This window comes from Aotus nancymaae, unplaced genomic scaffold, assembly GCF_030222135.1.
Source record: "Aotus nancymaae isolate 86718 unplaced genomic scaffold, 86718_ANA_hifiasm-v0.15.2.pri h1tg000011l, whole genome shotgun sequence".
Lineage (NCBI taxonomy): Eukaryota > Metazoa > Chordata > Mammalia > Primates > Aotidae > Aotus > Aotus nancymaae.
This window is the reverse complement of record NW_026988422.1, coordinates 34,549,681-34,568,098: the sequence shown is the minus strand read 5'-3', so window position 1 is coordinate 34,568,098 and position 18,418 is coordinate 34,549,681. Positions and strand designations below refer to the sequence as shown.

The window sequence follows — 18,418 nt, the reverse complement described above, 5'->3', positions numbered from 1 at the left end:
TATTTGACGTCTAGGTAAAGGGAGTGATAAGCCTCATCTTTGTCTTCTGTTGTCAGGTAAATCCTCAGAACTGGCCAGGATGGCCAGGAACACCAAAATCTGGGGGAGCATGATAGAATAGGAAATAGCACACTGAAAGACTCCAGCAGCCACTAAGGCATGCAGGCATTCCATTGCAGTGGTGCTGATTCTCTAGAAGAAATCATTTTCAGTTGCTGTAAATCCTGAGAGCAGCCAGGCTATGTGGAAAAACTGTCCCAGAGTGGAAACCCAAGATTAACACTCTGACATTTTGAGCTCTGAGCCATGGCTTTGCCTCTGGCTTGTCAAACACCCTGGGATAAGTTACTTTTAACTTATTGAAGCTAAGGCTAAGCTGTCAGCCAAGCTTTCAAAAGCACCTCAGCTTGCCACCCACTCTACTCCTCTCCTTGGAATTGTTTTAGAGAACAAGAACAAGTTGTTTCAACCTCAGTAACCTTGCGAGATTAAATGAAGTAAGCTGCCCAAATGTCACAGGTGGGAAGAACAAACCCTCACAAATCCTTCAGATGTTGGGGTAGAGAGTCTTCTAGTACCAACTCCAGCACTGTTTAACCTGTGACCTAGGTGAGCCACTTTACCCCATTCTCCTGAAGGGATCCTTTCAGCTTGCACTAGAGAAGGAAAAGCATCGGTGAGAATCTCAGCAAATTTTCCTTAGGGGCTAGGAGGTTGGCACAGTATCATTTCCATTCTAGGCCTGGTACAGAGACACCTGGGGTGTTAGGAACGCTAAAGCAATGTTGAATATTCTTTCTAATATTTATTGGGCATCTCCTGATATCATGTACATTAAAGAAAGATTGAGAAATATCCTCTATAATCCCACCTTCCAGAGGTAACCACTGTTAGTGCAGTGTTTCATGCATAATGTGTTCCTCTATGCATGTTCATTTTTTAAACATATATAAAAAACACTTTTTAAACATTTTTTAAAAAACACTTTAGGCTGGGCATGGTGGCTCCCACCTGTAATCCTAGCACTTTGGGAGGCCGAGGCAGGCAGATCACGAGGTCAAGAGATCAAGACCATCCTGGCCAACATGGTTAAACCCTGTCTGTACTAAAAATACAAATAGCTGACCGTGGTGGTGCACACCTGTGGTCCCAGCTACTTGGGATGCTGAGGCAGGAGAATCACTTGAACCTGGGAGGCGGAGGTTGTAGTGAGCCAAAATCACACCACTGTACTCCAGCCTAGTGACAGAGTGAAACTCAGTCTCAAAAAAACAAAAAAGAAAAGAAGAAAAAACTTTAAATTTTCACAACATTCTGTGATGTAAATACCCTTATTAGATAAGCAAACTGAGATACAGAGAGTTGAAGGGGCTTGCCCAAGGTCACACAGCTAACAAATTAAAACCCAGGTCTGTCTAACTTCCAAGTTCATATTTTGAATCAACTCATAATTATACTACTTCTCAAAAAAAATAAATATACATTTTCTTTTCACCATTGTTGATAAATTCTTGTCTCTAAAACCTAGGTCAGGATTCTTCTGGGTTTTGATCAATTCAATTGTGATACATACAAATTCTCTATGGTGGAGGTAGAGTTTTAACTTAGTGAATGTAAATGTAGTTAAATAATCAGCTTTGATCAAAGGTCACAAGATTTTCAAAAAGTGGTTGGATTCAGTATACCAGGTAATCTGGGACCACTATTCTTGAGACATGCTCTTAAACTGTGATAATTTATTTAATTCTGTATAACCTGTGATCTAAAATCTTAAAACTGAGGCTTTGTTAATCACTGGAAAAACCTCAGAAACCCAAGTTGAGAGATATTTCACAAAATATCCAACCAGTATTCCACATAACTGTCAAAGTCATGAGAAACAAGGCAAAACTGAGAAAGTGTAACAGGTCAGAGGAAACAGGAGACATGGCTGCTAAACGTAGTGTGGTATCCCGGATTATATCCTGGAACAGGAAAAAGTTTATGGGAAAATTTAACCTGAAATCCAAATAAAGTCTTGAGTTTAGCTGGTAATGACATACTGGTACTGGTTTCTCAGTTTTGACAAACATACCTTGGTAATATAAGAAGAAAACATTGGGAGAAACTGAGTGTGATTATACAGGAACTCTCTGGACTATCTTTAGTAACTATTTCATAAACCTAACATTTTTCTAAAATAAAAATTTTATTTCAAAACACATTGAACGATTCTAAACATGGGAACGGAAGCAATAGCACAATAATAAAATCGTGAACACTATAACAACTGAGCATAGAGCTTTGTTCCAAGTGTCCTAGAATGATAGAAATGAGTTCACATGGTGTCGAATATGTGTTTTTAAAGTACAAATACATTTTTTTAAAAATACAAAACTACATCAAGGAGCTTAACCTGAAGAAACTGGAGCATTCTGTGTCTGTCATCATTGTGTAACTGGGCTATTGTGACTCCTGATGTAGAAATGGAGATGTTCCTGTTTCTGCCTTTTCCTTGTATACCTGATGATGCATAAATTTCCATGATACGGATGTGGTGAGGAGTTCTCTCACCTCTAGCTGTTTTGATCCCTCCTGAGAGAGAGAGAGAGAGAGACTGGGAAACTGTCCTCCCTTTTATTCTGGCTTTGTATTCTGCTGACTCCAAAAGGGCTCAGACAAGCTCGGTTCCTGAACAGCCTCTACAGGGAGCTGTTCTCAACCCGGGTGCTGATCAGTGTCATGAAAGTGGGAGCTGATTTCCAACTCTGCTCACAGGAGGATATTCTATGAAGCTGGGGGAGCTGGGACTCGAGCCAGGTCTCTGTGGAGAGTGGAACCCCTTCGGATAAGGTAATGGAGGGCCTGGGAGTGCTCTTTTCAAGATTAGTTTCTTTTCTAATACAGTCCATTCATTCCACATCACCTGACAAACTCTTACAAGTCTTTTGACTAGAGCTAAGTTCTGAGATTTCTATGACTTTGTTTTTAAAGAACGATCACACACACACACACACACACACACACACACACACACACATTTCCAAAGCCACTCTTTTGATTCTGAGCCTAGCTGGCTCTCCTGTGCTTGCAGTAGCTGACTATAAAAGAAAAGCTCAGACAAGGCCACCGAAACCCATCCAAGTTCTCCCATTTGTTTTCTTAAAACAGGTTCTCTGGAACCCAACTAAGTCTTCTCTCTCCTCTCAGTAGTTTTGTTGTCCCCAATGGACAGTTAGCTTTAATGGCACACAGACCAGGTAGTCAAGATGGCATAAGATAAGGAAGATGTAAACTTCACTGGAAATGTAGCTGTGAAGAAAAAGGTACTTACTAGAATTTTTCAGAGACAGTTTTGTCCCTTGGTGGAATGAACAAAAGGCTAAGACTTGCTAACCACAAGCTTGAATAACTTCGAGTGGTTACTTAACTTCAAACCACTGATGGGGGATCACTTTGAATGCAGGACCTTTATTGGGCTGAGAGGGTTTGCAAGTTAGGCTAGAGCTAAACTGCTTGAAATGAGAGAAGGCTTAAGTGTTGCCCTCTGCTTTTCCTTCTCTGCCTTTCCCTCTCATTATTTCTGCTCAGTCTCTCCCTGAATATGTCTTCAAAACAAGTCTCTCTCATGCAGGGTATATGCCCCCAAGGGGTCCTGAAGATAATCCACTGGCAATCAGAAGGGAATATGAGGACTTCTCTTACACTATACACACACGTGCACACATGTTTTTTCTGAGAAATTGGCAGCTGATGGTTTAAGGAATATTGGTTTTAAGAAGCACGCACTTAACTGGCTTGAGGCAGTTGCATCCTCTTTCCAAACCCATTAAAAATCTGAGAGTAACACACTCATTCTCAGGACATTAGGCCTTGATTCTTGCTTAATAGACTTTTTAAGAGGTCAAAATAGGTATGTATACATACTTCTGGTTACGTTATGATTGCTTGTTCATTTCCCCAGAGACTAAACATGAAGAATTTAAGACTTTTATCAATGTGATTTGGATTTATTGATACTTCAAAAAGTTGGACAAAATGGAGAGTTGTTTTAAATTTTGACACATATCTCTTAAACATATTCTTAAGAGATAATATTTTGCATATGAGCAAATTTTTTAAAAATATAAATTTTCAGTTAGATTATTGAGTGGATAATTTGTCCCCTAACACTTACCATAACTTTTGCTGAGTGCTGATCTTTTGATGAAGGACCATGAAGAGGACAGCATTCAATATGAGGTCTCACTTGCCTCAGTCCTCACTGTTTTACTTATTTTCCATAGAATTTATCTTTTTTTAACATAATGCAGTGTTGATTTATTACACTCGTTTATTGTCTATCTTTGTCTGGTACGTGTAAGCTGTGCAGGTATTTTACTATTTCCCTTGAAGGCAGGACTCTTTGTGGTAGTAATGTGTTTTAGTTCAGATGGCAGATTTGGAAAGGCTTTCCCAGAAGCAAGTTTCCATTCAAAGACAAGCTTACCATTGATTTGTGATTATTTGCTTCAAGACCTTTCAGTGGAGAGAAGGAAAAATTGGAAACTTGGGACTTCCAGTTGTATGAAACCACTGACCTGCTTTCAAGATCATTCTTTGTTGGTATCATTAAGAAGAGCACTTTGCTGGGTTGAAGGCAGTTGTAGAATCCTGCAGCAAGCCAGGGTCCTGGTGCATTTTCCCTTAAGGATGGACACCAGAAGGGTTATAAGTCTGCTAACATATGTAAGAAAGCACAGGATAAATACTAAAAAGGACTTATTTTTGTATAAATGCAATTTCTTGTCTGTTTCATCTGCTCAGCTGGAGTGGCAGTAACATCAGATGGGGCCAGGCTTTCCGACTGCGGCATCTCACCACAGGCCACTACCTGGCCTTGACAGAGGACCAAGGCCTTATACTGCAAGACCGGGCAAAGTCAGACACCAAGTCCACAGCTTTCTCTTTCAGGGCATCAAAGGTAAGGTGTAATAAAGTGAACTTTGACCTTGTCCTAAAAGTGAAAACTCAGAAACGTCCAGGTAGAACTATAACTGGAAAAGAAAGTAGGCTGGAACAAAGTGAAATTGGAAATTTGACCTAAGATAAACACTTTCAGCTTTTATCTTTTGAATTGAGTTCATGGAGGAGTGTGTGCCTTGAATGAAGGTTGAAGTCTTGAGCAAAAGGAGAGAGTGGAAAGTCTTGGAAAATGCAAGGATCATAGGAATGGACATTGTTGCTCATAGGCTTATGGAAACTATTGTTATTTAATGCATTCTGAGTTGTCTTTAATAACTTCCAAGTTATATTCTTCACTCCTTTAAAGCAGTAGTCACATGGAGGCATGAGTTTCAGAGCTACAATTGTTTAAATGAAAAAGGTGATTTGTTAAAATTTCTTTTTAAAACGTTTAAATTTAAAAGCAAGAGTTTTCATGCTTTTTTTTTTTTTCCAGATGGAGTCTTGCTCTGCTACCCAGGCTGGAGTGCAGTGGTACAATCTTGGCTCACTGCAACCTCCACCTTCCAGGTTCAAGCAATTCTCCTGCTTCAGCCTCCTGAGTAGCTGGGATTACAGGTGCACGCCACCACGCCTGGCTAATTTTGTATTTTTAGTAGAGACAGCATTTCACCGTGTTGGCCAAGATGATCTTGATCTCTAACCTCATGATCCACCTCGGCCTCCCAAAGTGCTGGGATTACATGCGTGAGCCACTGTGCCCAGCCTCAGTGCTATATTTATTTAAATTTTTTTAAGTGATGCAGAGAAGACATTCTGGACATGACCTCATCTTGCAGTTATTATTTATATGACAAAATTTACTAGTACCTTCCTCATTACTTTCCTTAGCTATCCCTATTCCCCAGATCTCTTAGCTTTCCCCTATCCATCCCAAACCTTCATGAAGAACGGATCCTCTGGGAGTTAGGTTAACCTCGAGTGAATGGCTTTACCATCTGATGTGTATGTAGACAACTATTCTTTTTTTGAAACCTTCACCTTTAATGTTCAGCCAGGTTTCGACTCTGTCCAGCTGAGCTGGATCTAGTTGAATGGTCAGAATTGCATGCTGAGCTAACTTCTGACAGACAGTTGGATGGTCTGTCACTTTGAGTGTTCTGGAAAGATCATGCAAGCATGAGAAAGGCTCTGTACAGATGTGTGCATAGTTATCAGGAAGTCTGCCCTTCCTAAGAGTATAGCTCAATATCTCCTTTGAAAGTTTCACCTTTAGTTTCATTCTTTGCTCTTTTCCAGAAATAAATCTTGATGTGTGTTCTTACCATGATTTCACTCAAGGGTTGTTGAGGATTCTGTTCATGTAGGACTAGGTGTGAGGCTGACAGCTGAATTTTCTGTGGCGCATCTCTGCTTCCTAATGCACCTGAAGAAAACAGTCAGCACTGCTCTTCTTCGACACTGGGGTTCAGTCTCTTTTCCCCCTTATTTTGTGCTCCTATGGTCTTTTTAGGCAGAGAAACTCTTCGGCATGTAGTTTTTTCTCTTTAAAATTGCCCTATATCAGAATTAAGCTTTTTTAGTACTTTTATTTCAAATATTAAAAGACATGAGCTTCCTCTTTATATTTTCCTAACTACCTCTCAAATGTCATCTTCCATCTGCTTCTCTTCCAATGGCTATTGACTCTGATTTCATTCTGGTTTTCTGAGCACATCTTCCTCATGTTGCTGTCTTTTTTCTTAGATTCCCAACACAAGAGGGATTCTTTAAATTCCAATTTATCTCTATTTAGTAAATATTTTTGCCTCCAGGAAGTGATTTAGAGCAGTGCAACTTTGTAAAAGAATAAGTGAAACAAAGCAACGTAAAAGTCGTAAGAACAGAGACTGGGACACAGAGTGGGGGCTGAGGGTAGGTGAAAGTAGAAGAGGGAGGTAGACAAGAAATGACTCATCATGGCTAACGACCAAGCAAGTGTTTTTCTAAGAATGCCAATTTGGCCTTTTTCTTATTTGAGTATTCTACCCCTTTCTCCTTGACCCACTCAGGATATGCTGCTGGGGATAGAACAATGACCTCAAGGTCTTTACCATTTCAAAAAGGGGCTTTTCTTATAGCACAGCATCAGGCAGCCTTCCAGGCAGCTGGCAGGATCCTATTCCAAGGAGAGTCTTCCATTCTATTCCATTCTTGGCTCAGCCTTGTGGAGCATGGCTCAGCATTGTGCTGTGGTCTCTGGGGGAAGCACGAAAAGCTCAGAGCCCCATAGAGACCTTGTAACTCCTTCCGCTTGGCACCACTTCTGGCCTCTGAATGTATTTCCCTTCAAAGGACCCATTGCTATCTCCCCAAGTTCCTCCATTTCCATGTATGGGGAGGCAAGCAGCGTATGGCTGGAAAATCATCATGGTACCGTGGGGGCTATCGGCATAGCAGAGCTGGAGGTAAAAGTCACCCATGAGTCGCATTGTTCTGTGCACTTGGCAGTGTGGTTATATTTCACTGGAGTCCCTCTGCTAGAGATTTTAAATAACTCTCCATGTGGTAGTATTCAACCCAGCTACCTTCATTTCAGTTTGAAAGGCACTGAAGTTAAAATGGCCTAGGCTCTATGGCAGGCCAAGATATGGCTGTGTTCCCACCTGATGGCAGGATCTCTTTGGGATATTGTGTGGGCAGGGCTTTGACACCTTAGACTGTGAAACTGCACAATAAGGAAGACCATGTGGAGAACACATAGCTCTGTCATACACCATCCAAGTAACTCTGCAGGGAGAGTGCTGGAGGGCCCTGATTTATCTGGGCTTCCATAAGCCTGCTTAGTAAGCATATTCTTGCCTTGTTCGACATGGACTTTCCTTAAATGCACTCTCTAGTGTGCTTCCCCTCCTGGGCACAAGTGACAATACCCAGCAGAAAGAGGTTTGGGGTTCTGTTTCTCAACAATGTAAGGGCATTAAATCATCTGGCCAGCCCTTGCCTGTAACAGGTGTTTTGTGACAGAGAAGACAGAAAATGATAGCCTGAGATAGCAATTCAGGATCTTTGGGGTGACACAGGAGTTGGGAAGGCTGAGGGAGAGGTGGAGACAGTTATGTGATATGGGACTGGGGCAGAGGGCAAGGAAGCAGGGGGTGATCCTCTCCATATGTTGGAGTTTCTGAGAAAGAGATTCTTGGGAAGAGCACTTTTGGGGCTTCAGTCAGGTGTTTTGGGAGGAAATTGGGTGTGCTGGGCCATGAATCATTTGGTAATGATGAGCTTCGCAGGCCCACATTTTCTGTTAGGTTGCATTAGCCTGTAATAGCTATGACTACTAAATTGGGGGCCACTGGACAGCTGCAGGTGTGTGCTAACATCCTGAGCAGGCTGCCATTACCAGGAAGATGGCAGTTGCCCCAATACACCTTGTACGTGCATGATAAGATGGGAGTGTGATTGAGCCTTGCTGAAAGGTGACCAAGTCCAAGAACGAGCTGCAGTTATTGGCCCAGCCTGGCTCAAATGAAATCAAACTGAAGACGTTGAGCAGGCTGTACAAATCACAAAGAATAAAGAGCAGGATGTGATCTTGATCCACGTCCTCCTTCCCCCTACTTCAGCAGATGATGCAACTCAAATTGGAGGGCCAGAATGTAATGTTACTTCTAAAATGCACCATCCCAGGCTTATCCCTTTGATCTGAGAGTGCTGTTGTGGGAGACACAGCCTGGCTCAAAGTTAGCCTAGATCTGGCCTTCACTCTCAGCTGCTCCCTATGAGTCCTGAAGCACAATTCTTAATCAATTTGCACCTCATCTGAAGTCTGTCATTAAAGATCGTTCAGACCTGACTGCTGCCTGCCCTTCAACTGTATCTCTTGCCACTTGCCTGAGGTTTCCTTGAGGTCCAGCATACTAAATATTTATCAGTCTTGGAACATATTTTTTTTCTAATCACCACCACACTTGTGCTTAGAATGCCTTTTGCCCCTCTGCGCTCTACCACAGTGAGCATCTTCTGATGCTTTCAGGCAGGTGACAGGTGCTCTTTGTGAGAGGCAAACCTACTTATGCATTCTCAAGGCCATCAGTTCCTCGACTGGGAGCCCCTGGATGACAAGGACCACACATAACCCATCCTGCTTGATTTTTGCGTCCAAGAATCTCTTGCAGTAAGTTTGAAAAATGCTTGCTAAAGGGTTATATCAGTGTGGTCATACCTTGAGATAGTGAATCCATTTCATTCTAACCTCCATTATCTTCATAGAAACATCCTGCCATCCTTGTGTAATCATTTTGCTACTGTAATCTCTTCCTAGGACACATCCAATGAGAAAGATTCCTTTTATTTTGAAGATCTAAGTCAAATTTCTATGAACTTGATTTCACATCAGTTTTCCATGGTCTTGACATTGCAAGGCCATTCCCACAAGGATTTCAGATAATGTGATTTAATATTTACTCTGGCACGGCAATATCGTCTGTTTAGATGTCATGTCTCAATGTCAGTTTATAGCATTGAATTTTTTTCAGGGAAGGGTGAATTAATAATGTTAAAGCAGGCCTTACTACACATAGCCACTTGTTGTATAGCCACTTTAAAAGTGCTTTAAAAAGCTATTTTAAATGACTACACCATGCATCTTGAATGACTGGGATAGAATCTCAAATGTTGCCTTTTTCATTGTATAAGGGCATAGAGCTCTCATTATTCCCAATTAGAGAAAAAGTTTCCCCACTGTATAAAAACATTAAATTCAGTTTAGTAAATATTTATGAAACATCTACTATGTGCTGAGCAATGTTACTTCCTCCCTATCTTTCACATACCCTTTAACCTCAGGAGCCATGGCGACCCTAACCAAGGTGACATCTGTGCTCATGGCTCATCTGTCTCTGAAACCCTGGTGCAGAAACAGCACTGTTTTTGCCAGTCCCCTGGCTTGCTGCATTTTCTCACCAAGTTATCCACTGGGGGAAGGTAGGGTATGGAGCAAAGGAGAGAAGGGGAGAGGAGAAAATATGGATAGTAAGATTCAAATGCCTGAAGACAACATGACTTACTGCCGCTTCATTTTAAATAAAATCTACAAAGAATTTTTAAACTTTAAATTGATGTACTTCCCCTAGTGTTTATTGTTCAAAGTAGACCAAATAGAGAGTCAGTCAAGGAAAACCTTTGGCTTTGAAGTGGGAGCCTTGGTTTGAACCCTGGCTCTGCCATATGCTGTTCATATGTTTTGTAAAAATAGAGATTTAAAGAAGTGTGTTTTGAAAGATTGCTGTGAAAATTAAATGAGACCAGGAAGATGACCTGGGTGTTTTCTTATCCATAAAATGGAAATAGTGCTATTTATCTCAAGGTGATGGTACAAGGGTTAACTGAGAAATACGGAGAAAAGAGCCCAGTACAGTGACTTCTGCTCAAGAAATATGCCTTCCCCAATAAGGCAGATGAATCTCTTTCCCAGCATGTCATAAACAGAGGAAGGTATTCCTCTTCTTTCCACACAAAGCCTGGGGCCAGCTAGACTCCTATCAGTGTCCTGCAGTGTATGGTATTTAAGGGCAATACTAAGATCTCAAATTCTAGATTAGAAAGTCTTAAGGTGGCTATATGGATATAGAAACAAACCCAAAGGTGATTCCTCAAGGTTTCTCCAGAGACACCTGGAAATAGTGGGCTAACCAGGAGTTTCTTGAAGGCTCACCCCATTATCCATGAATGGGCTCTGCCTTTCCATACCCACTTTTCCTCTGAAACGTTTCTGGGTGCCTCCATTCCTGTATTGTAAAAGGTACTTTGTTATCTGCCAACACAGGTGGCTTAATTGTATTAAATAACATATTTCACTCTAATTAGTAAGCATAAATTAGAATCTACTCCATTCCACATATCATCCTAGATACTAATGGCATAACTTACAATTTAACAATCTCCAACCATATTTCTTTTCAGCCCATCATTCACGTTGATGTTGGAATGATTATTCTAAGATGCAACTCTTGTGTTTCAGTGGCTTTCCATTACCTAAACTAGCTTTTCCCAAGAGGCAGATAATAGTGGGAGGAAATGAGCAAAATTCTGCATTAGAGTTCTATAGGTCATTTTGACTTTTTCATTGATGCTGCTGTTTTGTTTTTACCATAGGACTAAAGAGCTTATACTGTTATAATAGTCCCTTTGACTCTTAAAAGAAGATTCAGTATTTGTCCACAGTCGTGTTTTCCCCACACGAAGTCTGTTAACATTGTGAGCTTGAGAAGCATGAACCCGTAGAATAGAGCTTAGATTCCTTAATTTTTGCTCATCTCTCTTTCTGGATTCCAGCATTCTCCTTGCTGTGTGGTGCCCCTTTTACTAGAATGACAATCCCTTCCACATTCCCCTTCAGTCCTCTCTACCCTGGCTGCATTTCAGGTAGAAATTCTTCTATAAAACCATCTTTAACTCCCCTGGCAGAGTTGTTTTTTATTCCAAACTCCAATCGTACTCTGAATATAGACCATACCACCTTGGTGTGCTTATTGATTTATGTGTGTAACTCTTAAAATTCATATGAACCCAAAGCCATTTCTAATAATAGTACATGTTTTCAACTTTTTCTTCATATTAACTTTTAAGCAACTAAACTATTGGTAAAATTAATAACTGTGCTACTAGTAATGGTAACCATTCAGATAATTCTGTTCAAATGAATGATATCTGGCTTTGGAATTGTACCTGATTTTGGATTTTGTTCCATTACTTACAACTATGTGGCTTTGAGCAAGTTGCTCAAACTCTGCAAGCCTCAATTTTATCATCTATAAAGTAGGATAATAAAAACCGCAGGGCCATTGAAAGATTTAGAGAAAATGTGAAGTGTCATGTATGATACATACCACTTCGTAGGTCCTTGGTGAATTTACGTGATGGCATTTTCATTGTAAAGTACTTAGCACAATACCTAATTAGAGCTAGGCACTGGGCAACTATTGGGTCTAGTTTCTTTCTTCATCCTTCGAGGAATATTAAACCAATCTGGAGAGTAGCAACTTGATCATCTCAGCCAAATACTAATATGATAATTATGATGTGGTCATGAGCATTTCCTTAATAAGCTGTCAGTGGAGGCAGAGGATAATGATTACTGCTCTTCAACTGGTACTAGGCCAGGTAAACTCTTCATTCTTAGAATCAGCTTATTATCTAACATAAACAAGGTTCATGCTGATAAAGAGATACAGATTGAATGCCTGCAGAACAATAAAACAGTAACAAAGGATTTGCAACCAATTTTAAGCAGAGCATTGTGTGAAATACAAAGACAAATAAATCCCAGTTTTACACCCTTGGAGTTTTCAGTCTGGCATGGGTCAGCTAGTATACCAACAATAAAATACTTGTTTTTAAAATGTAGATTTTATTATTCAGGTATGATGAAGCCAACAAATCAGGAGACAATCAGTGCTGAAAAAGAACACTCGTTACTCACAGTTCCCAAGAGGAATGATCATGCCATACCACACAGGGCCACATGAAGAAGGAGCAGAATCCGCTAGGAGGCAGAGAGAGGGGAAACTGGGGGAAAGAGCATTTTCATGGTTTCCATGGAAAGGGATGGGCTAGGCAGGATACAAAGGCTTAGGGCTGGCTACTTTGAATAATTTCAGCAGGCTCTGGAGCATAGGAGTTGCTATTAGTTGTCTGGTACCTGCCCTGGGGAGATTAGGCTAGGGGAATGGTGGTCCAGAAGGTACAGGAAATGGTTGGCTTGATGGACGTTGGGTTGGTTTGCACATAAAAGGTGGTCTCCCAGATGAGTCCTTTGCCATTTTTAGGAATTGGCTAGCCCTGGAAAGGGCAGTCCTTGCAGGGTCCACAAGACCATGAGATCAGAAGATGTGCATAGGTATCCTCTGACTTTGGCTGTAGAGAAGGCTTGATGAACGAGATGTTGTGCTATATTCCTTTGTGTATCATTGGTCAAGTGCAGCCGTGTGAGGAAATACAGGAGAGGCTTAGGAAAACAAAGTTTATTATACTCACAGGTCTTAGCAACAGGAGATGCAGCACGCCATGGCAGAGTCATATAGGAAAGCACCAGCATTGGTCAGGAGGCAGACAAAAGGGGCAGGAGCAAGGTGAGAACCTACGGTACCACTTTTATTGAGGTTTCCATGGTTAAGGCAAGGCAGGGCTGGGTAAACAGTTTGGGATTTGCTAGTTTGATTAATTTCAAGGGGCTCGAAGCTATAGAGGTGGTCCCTATCTACCTAGTACCTAGCCTTGGGAAAGCAGAGGAATCTTGCCTCCTGGGAGGTATGAGCCAGATAGAGGAGGTCTGGCTGTGAATTGATTAGACTGCATATCAAAGGCATGCAGCTGAGCCCTTTGCTATCTTGAAGAATTGGCTAGTTCCAAGAAGGGCAGTCTCTCCCCAGCCAGAAAGGTTTCAAAAATATCAAAACACCATAATATACAGAAGATACGAAATATAAACAATACAGATGTAGTGATGCCAAGATGATGCAGGGAAATTTTAAACAGAAAGTGTAATATCAGTAAAGGCCCAGAGAAGGGGAACATTTGGTACATGGAGATAAGTACTCTTAGTCCAATTTAGTTAGAGCATTTGGGGTATAAAAACTTTAGCGATAACAATTGTATTCCATAGGAACTCGGGAGTTATTGAAAGAGAATGATTGGATTAGCTCTGTTTTTTAGGAAGTTTCCATTTCTAGCAGTAGGGTGACCGCAGCTAGGGCCATATTCAAGTAAAAACAGAGAGGAGCATTACTTCATACTCAAGTCAAAAGAAAAAAATTACCAATGTGCTGTCAATAAAATCAAGCATTTCCATCACCAAGCTTTTTAATTTCCTTTACTGATTTAGCATCATTGTTTAGGGTTGAAGTGGGGTTGTTTTTAGTGTTGATTTTTCCCTGTCTTCATTTTTATTGTTGCTGCTATTGTTCTATTAAATTAGAAGCGGCTACTGCAGTGACTACCATAAAATTTGGAAGCCGATGCTGTTTTGTAAAAGACAAGACACAGAAACACTCCTTTCTATACAGAATAATGACTCATGTATTTCAGTGACTTCAGAAAAACAGATCTTTTTTTTTTTTTGGCAAAGCCTTATTTAAATAAATGAAAAGCAAGAAAATAAGGAAGTTACCATATTCATTGATAGTTGGGTAAATAAGCATTATTTTAATTAGGAACCATTAAAAATCAATGTAATTATTCATATTTAATAGTTGTGGTGTACGTAATTTTCAACCACTGCATTAGCTATGGTTAGAGAGCAGAAGAGAGATGAAAATTTTGGCATCTTTTCAGTCCTGTTACTGGCTTATGTGTCTCTAGAGCTGTGAATATTTCTGCAGTGAAAATCAAGTATCCATTGTTTTATAGAATAAATGCATTCTTGATCAATTGCCTATGAAGAAAATCCCAATATATCAAATACTATTTTCCTGTTAGCTAATGTTATAAAATCAGAAATAAATTTTTCTGGAAATAATCCTTTTGAGAAAGAAAAATTCATATTATTGGATGTTATGTTGTTGCTTGAAAAAATAAAGAAGTCAGATTTAATAATCCAGCCATTATTTCAACACACAAATTTAAAAGAAAAAGAAATTTCTTGTGAAGTACTAATATTGCTCCAAGTGAGCCTTTAAATGTTGTACAAAATAATTTTGTTTTTATGAAAGTTTGAAGAAAAATAGCTGAAATGAAAAATGTGAAAGAAAATCACTCAGCTATCTATATTTATTCTCTCAATATATGTCCATTAAGTAATTGATAGGTGTTGAATTTTGTTATAAATACAAAGTTAATTGAAATTTCGCCTGTGCCCTGGATTTTTTTTTAATAGCCTGACAAAAACAAAATGTCATATAAACAAACACATTTACATTATGATGTGCTAAGTGCCCAATACAGCAATGAAACTGCTGGGAAAGAACAGCAGGAGAGACTAACTCTTCCTTTAGAGGTGACGTCTGAGCAGGGTTTTGAAGGGTGAGTCGTAGCTGAGGAGAAGAGTGCAAACTCTGGAGCTGGACTTCTGGTTTAAATCCTGTCATTACTTCATGACTGAAAGATCCTGGACAAATTTACCTCCTTCATTTTCTCATCTGTAAAACTGGAATGGCATTTATAGCTACATCAGAGGCTACTATGAAGAATTAATAACATGTAAAGAACTTAGAACATTGTATGGAGCATGGTAATGACTCAATACACGTACTGCTGTTTGTTCCACTACTAAGAATGACGTAAGAATGTTGGAGGCCAAGGTGGGTGGAGTACTTGAGCTCAGGAGTTCAAGATCAGCCTTGGCAACATGGGGAAAACTTGTCTCTGAAAAAAAAAAAAAGATTAACCAGCCAGGTGTGGTGGCCTGCTCCTGTAGTCCTAGCTTCTTGGGAGGGTAACATGGGAGGATCACTTGAGCCTGGGGGCAGAGGTTGCAGTAAGCCAACCCACTTCAGCCTGGGTGACAGATTGAAATCCTGGCTCAAAAAAAAAAAACAGAAGAATGAGGTTTTTGCAAACAGGGAATGCCGTTTTTTATTCTGTAAAAGTTCAAATTGCTGCCTACTTAATGGCTTTTACGAATGAGCAATTTAATGCAAGATGTAGAAAAGAAATAGAAATAGGGTAGAACCGTTAAGAATAGAACCATGGAGGCCCTGACTGGTGAGGAGGGGAAGAAGTTACCATACATCAGACAGGTACGTCAGGTTGTCACTGAGTTGTTACCTGATGCACAGGAAGTCCTGTTTCCACACTGGAGAATAGGTAGTGAAACTGACAACTGAAGAATGAAACTGCTTGACTACAACACGCCACTGAAGAGGCCCTAAGAGACTGATGTACAAATTACTACACTAGCTTAAGGCACAGTAGTAAACCCTGCCTACTCAAAGGATCATTTTTCTCTGCAGATTTTTATAAGAAATTTGTATATGAAATCAGTAGATATGATTAAAGCCCCTGAGTCAGTGCGTTTATGACAGATAACCATTACAATTACGGAAGCTGACACTTGCTGGAAATAAGTTAATTGGCTAATGAAAGGTTACTTATTTAGGTCTAAAAATCAGGATGAGGAAAGTAGAAAATATAGTGAAGAATTACACAAAATCAGAACAGAGAAGAGAGCCTTCTAGGTGCCTCCTTTTCCCATGGATTTAAATAATCACCAAAGTAACCAGAACTTGAAAGCCATTGATTTTACAATTAACAAGAGATAAGGGAAGCAAGTCTTTCTGAAATCCTGGCTTGAACAGTCACATCACGATTATTTTGGTGATCAGTTGCCTCGCTTACAAATTCTATCTAGGTGATTTGTATATTAAGTTTCTATTTAATCAGATATGCCTATGTTTGTTTCTTTTTGTGTATGAATTAGGAAATCAAGGAGAAATTAGATTCCAGTCACAAACGAGATATAGAAGGCATGGGAGTTCCAGAAATCAAGTATGGAGATTCTGTCTGCTTTGTGCAGCATATAGCCAGTGGTCTCTGGGTGACCTACAAAGCACAAGATGTCAAAACTTCCCGCCTGGGGCCTCTAAAAAGAAAGGTGAGAGTCAGAAAGTCTATCTACAATTGCTTTACCCCACATTGGAAGCAACTAGGCAATAGAAGTGGTTCTGAGAATCAGGTGGACATGATTGTGTTTTACTTCCTACTATTCAGAAGAGTTATTTAGTGATAGATTGTACACAGTTTCTCCAATGCTTCAGCCTAATTTGGATACTTTGACCCCATATTCAATGGAGGAAAAAAACAAATACACAGCAAACCTTTGAGGATGAGGTGGCATGTGTTTAATGCACTCTAAAACCTGATCTAAATGACTTTTGGTGATTTGCTGTCTTGGGATTATCCACATCATTGCTCCCTTCATTGCAGTGAAGAATTGAGCTATTGTGCAGTTTTCATAATGTAGAGACTAAATAGATCTCTACACAGAAAATGCAGATTGCATAATAACAAGCCAACAGGAACCCACTGGCAGAAAGAAGAGATGTTGTGGGATGACACTGTATCCACAGAGGTTGTATCTTATTTGAGTGGTATATCACAGCCTGCTCCAGTGAGAAAAACTATCTTTGGATACATACAGAATATTTTTACCAGAAAGTCAATTGCCATAACAATGTTGCTTTTGGTGGGAACCAGATAATGGATGCCAAGGATGTGATGATTTTATTCCTGAAAAACCCTTATAAAATATGGGTTTGACTAGTCATCTAGTCCCAGACTAAGGTGCTAGGAGGCACTGTGCTGAGGTATAGCAGCCTAAGGTATCATGATGAAAAGTCTTCCAGAATACAGGTTATGGTAAGAAAGGATATTGAGAACAAACATAAGGCGATATCTTAATTTTGTGTAAGGCAACACAGACTAGAAAAATATCCAGAAAAGGGGAAATGAAATGATGAAGAGGGGATAGAATATAGAGTAAATAAGAGGCTGCATAATCTGGCTTGTATGAGACCAACCCTTCCTCTGAAAACAACTGCAAAGAGAGGCTGGGCATGGTGGCTCATGCCTATAATCCCAGCACTTTGGGAGGCCAAGGCAGGTGGATCACAAGGTCAAGAGATCGAGACCATCCTGGTCAACATGATGAAACCCCGTCTCTACTAAAAATACAAAAATAAGCTGGGCATGGTGGTGCGCACTTGTAGTCCCACCTATTTGGGAGGCTGAGGCAGGAGAATTGCTTGAACCCAGGAGGAGGAGGTTGCGCTGAGCTGAGATCGTGCCATTGCACTCCAGCCTGGGTAACAAGAGAGAAACTCCATCTCAAAAAAGGATGTTTCAACAAGCAAGTGACTCAAAACGTAAGCATGAAATATTTCACATAGAACATAAGTGCACTAAGGTGAGCCCACCTTCATCTTTGTTTTTCCCCTCAGCACATTTGCTGATTTGCAGAAACAGGGAATGGGATCTTGCATTAGCTCAATTGTGCTAAAGAGACAGATTAGACATAGGGTCTGCCAAGGCTTCTAGGACTCAGGGGCCATGAGTCTAGAAGAGAGAAAACTACAAAAACGGTAGCCTGAAATTCTACATGCAGTTTCCTCTAAAATCCTAAGCTGACCATGGATGGGATGTGAAGCCAAAATAGCAAACAGAAAAGTGCTGTAATGATGAAGAACAAAGCAGATATGTTGACATTATGACAGTGCTAGGGAGATACAAGTCAGGGTTCAGGGTATACCAAGTAGGAATGGCCCTGTGAAACACAGTAGGCTTTCAGTTGATCTTTAGAAGAGCTACACCCTGGGAATGAGGGCTACATGCTGGGAATATAAGGAAATCAAAAATAAATGCCAAGAACCCATCTTCCATTCTTACCAGCCTGTCAGAAGAAAATTAAATCCTCTATAGAGCATAATAATATCATCTAGAGCCTCACAATTCTCAAACCTAGTAAGGCAATGGAAGCATTTAAAGAAACATGGAATTTATGGATGTTGCCTATAACTCTGGG

The 18,418-nt window shown here is 40.3% G+C and overlaps 1 protein-coding gene across 2 annotated transcripts in view; it reads left to right on the top strand.

Moving 5' to 3' along the window:
- RYR3 (ryanodine receptor 3) overlaps positions 1-18,418 on the top strand; it is a 563,010-nt gene that overhangs the window by 230,577 nt on the left and 314,015 nt on the right. For both annotated transcript variants that reach the window (XM_064374821.1, XM_064374822.1), the window contains exons 9-11: positions 2,758-2,832; positions 4,786-4,942; positions 16,319-16,492. In XM_064374821.1, the coding sequence (XP_064230891.1) occupies positions 2,758-2,832; positions 4,786-4,942; positions 16,319-16,492 (406 nt within the window). The remainder of the gene's footprint in view (positions 1-2,757; positions 2,833-4,785; positions 4,943-16,318; positions 16,493-18,418) is intronic.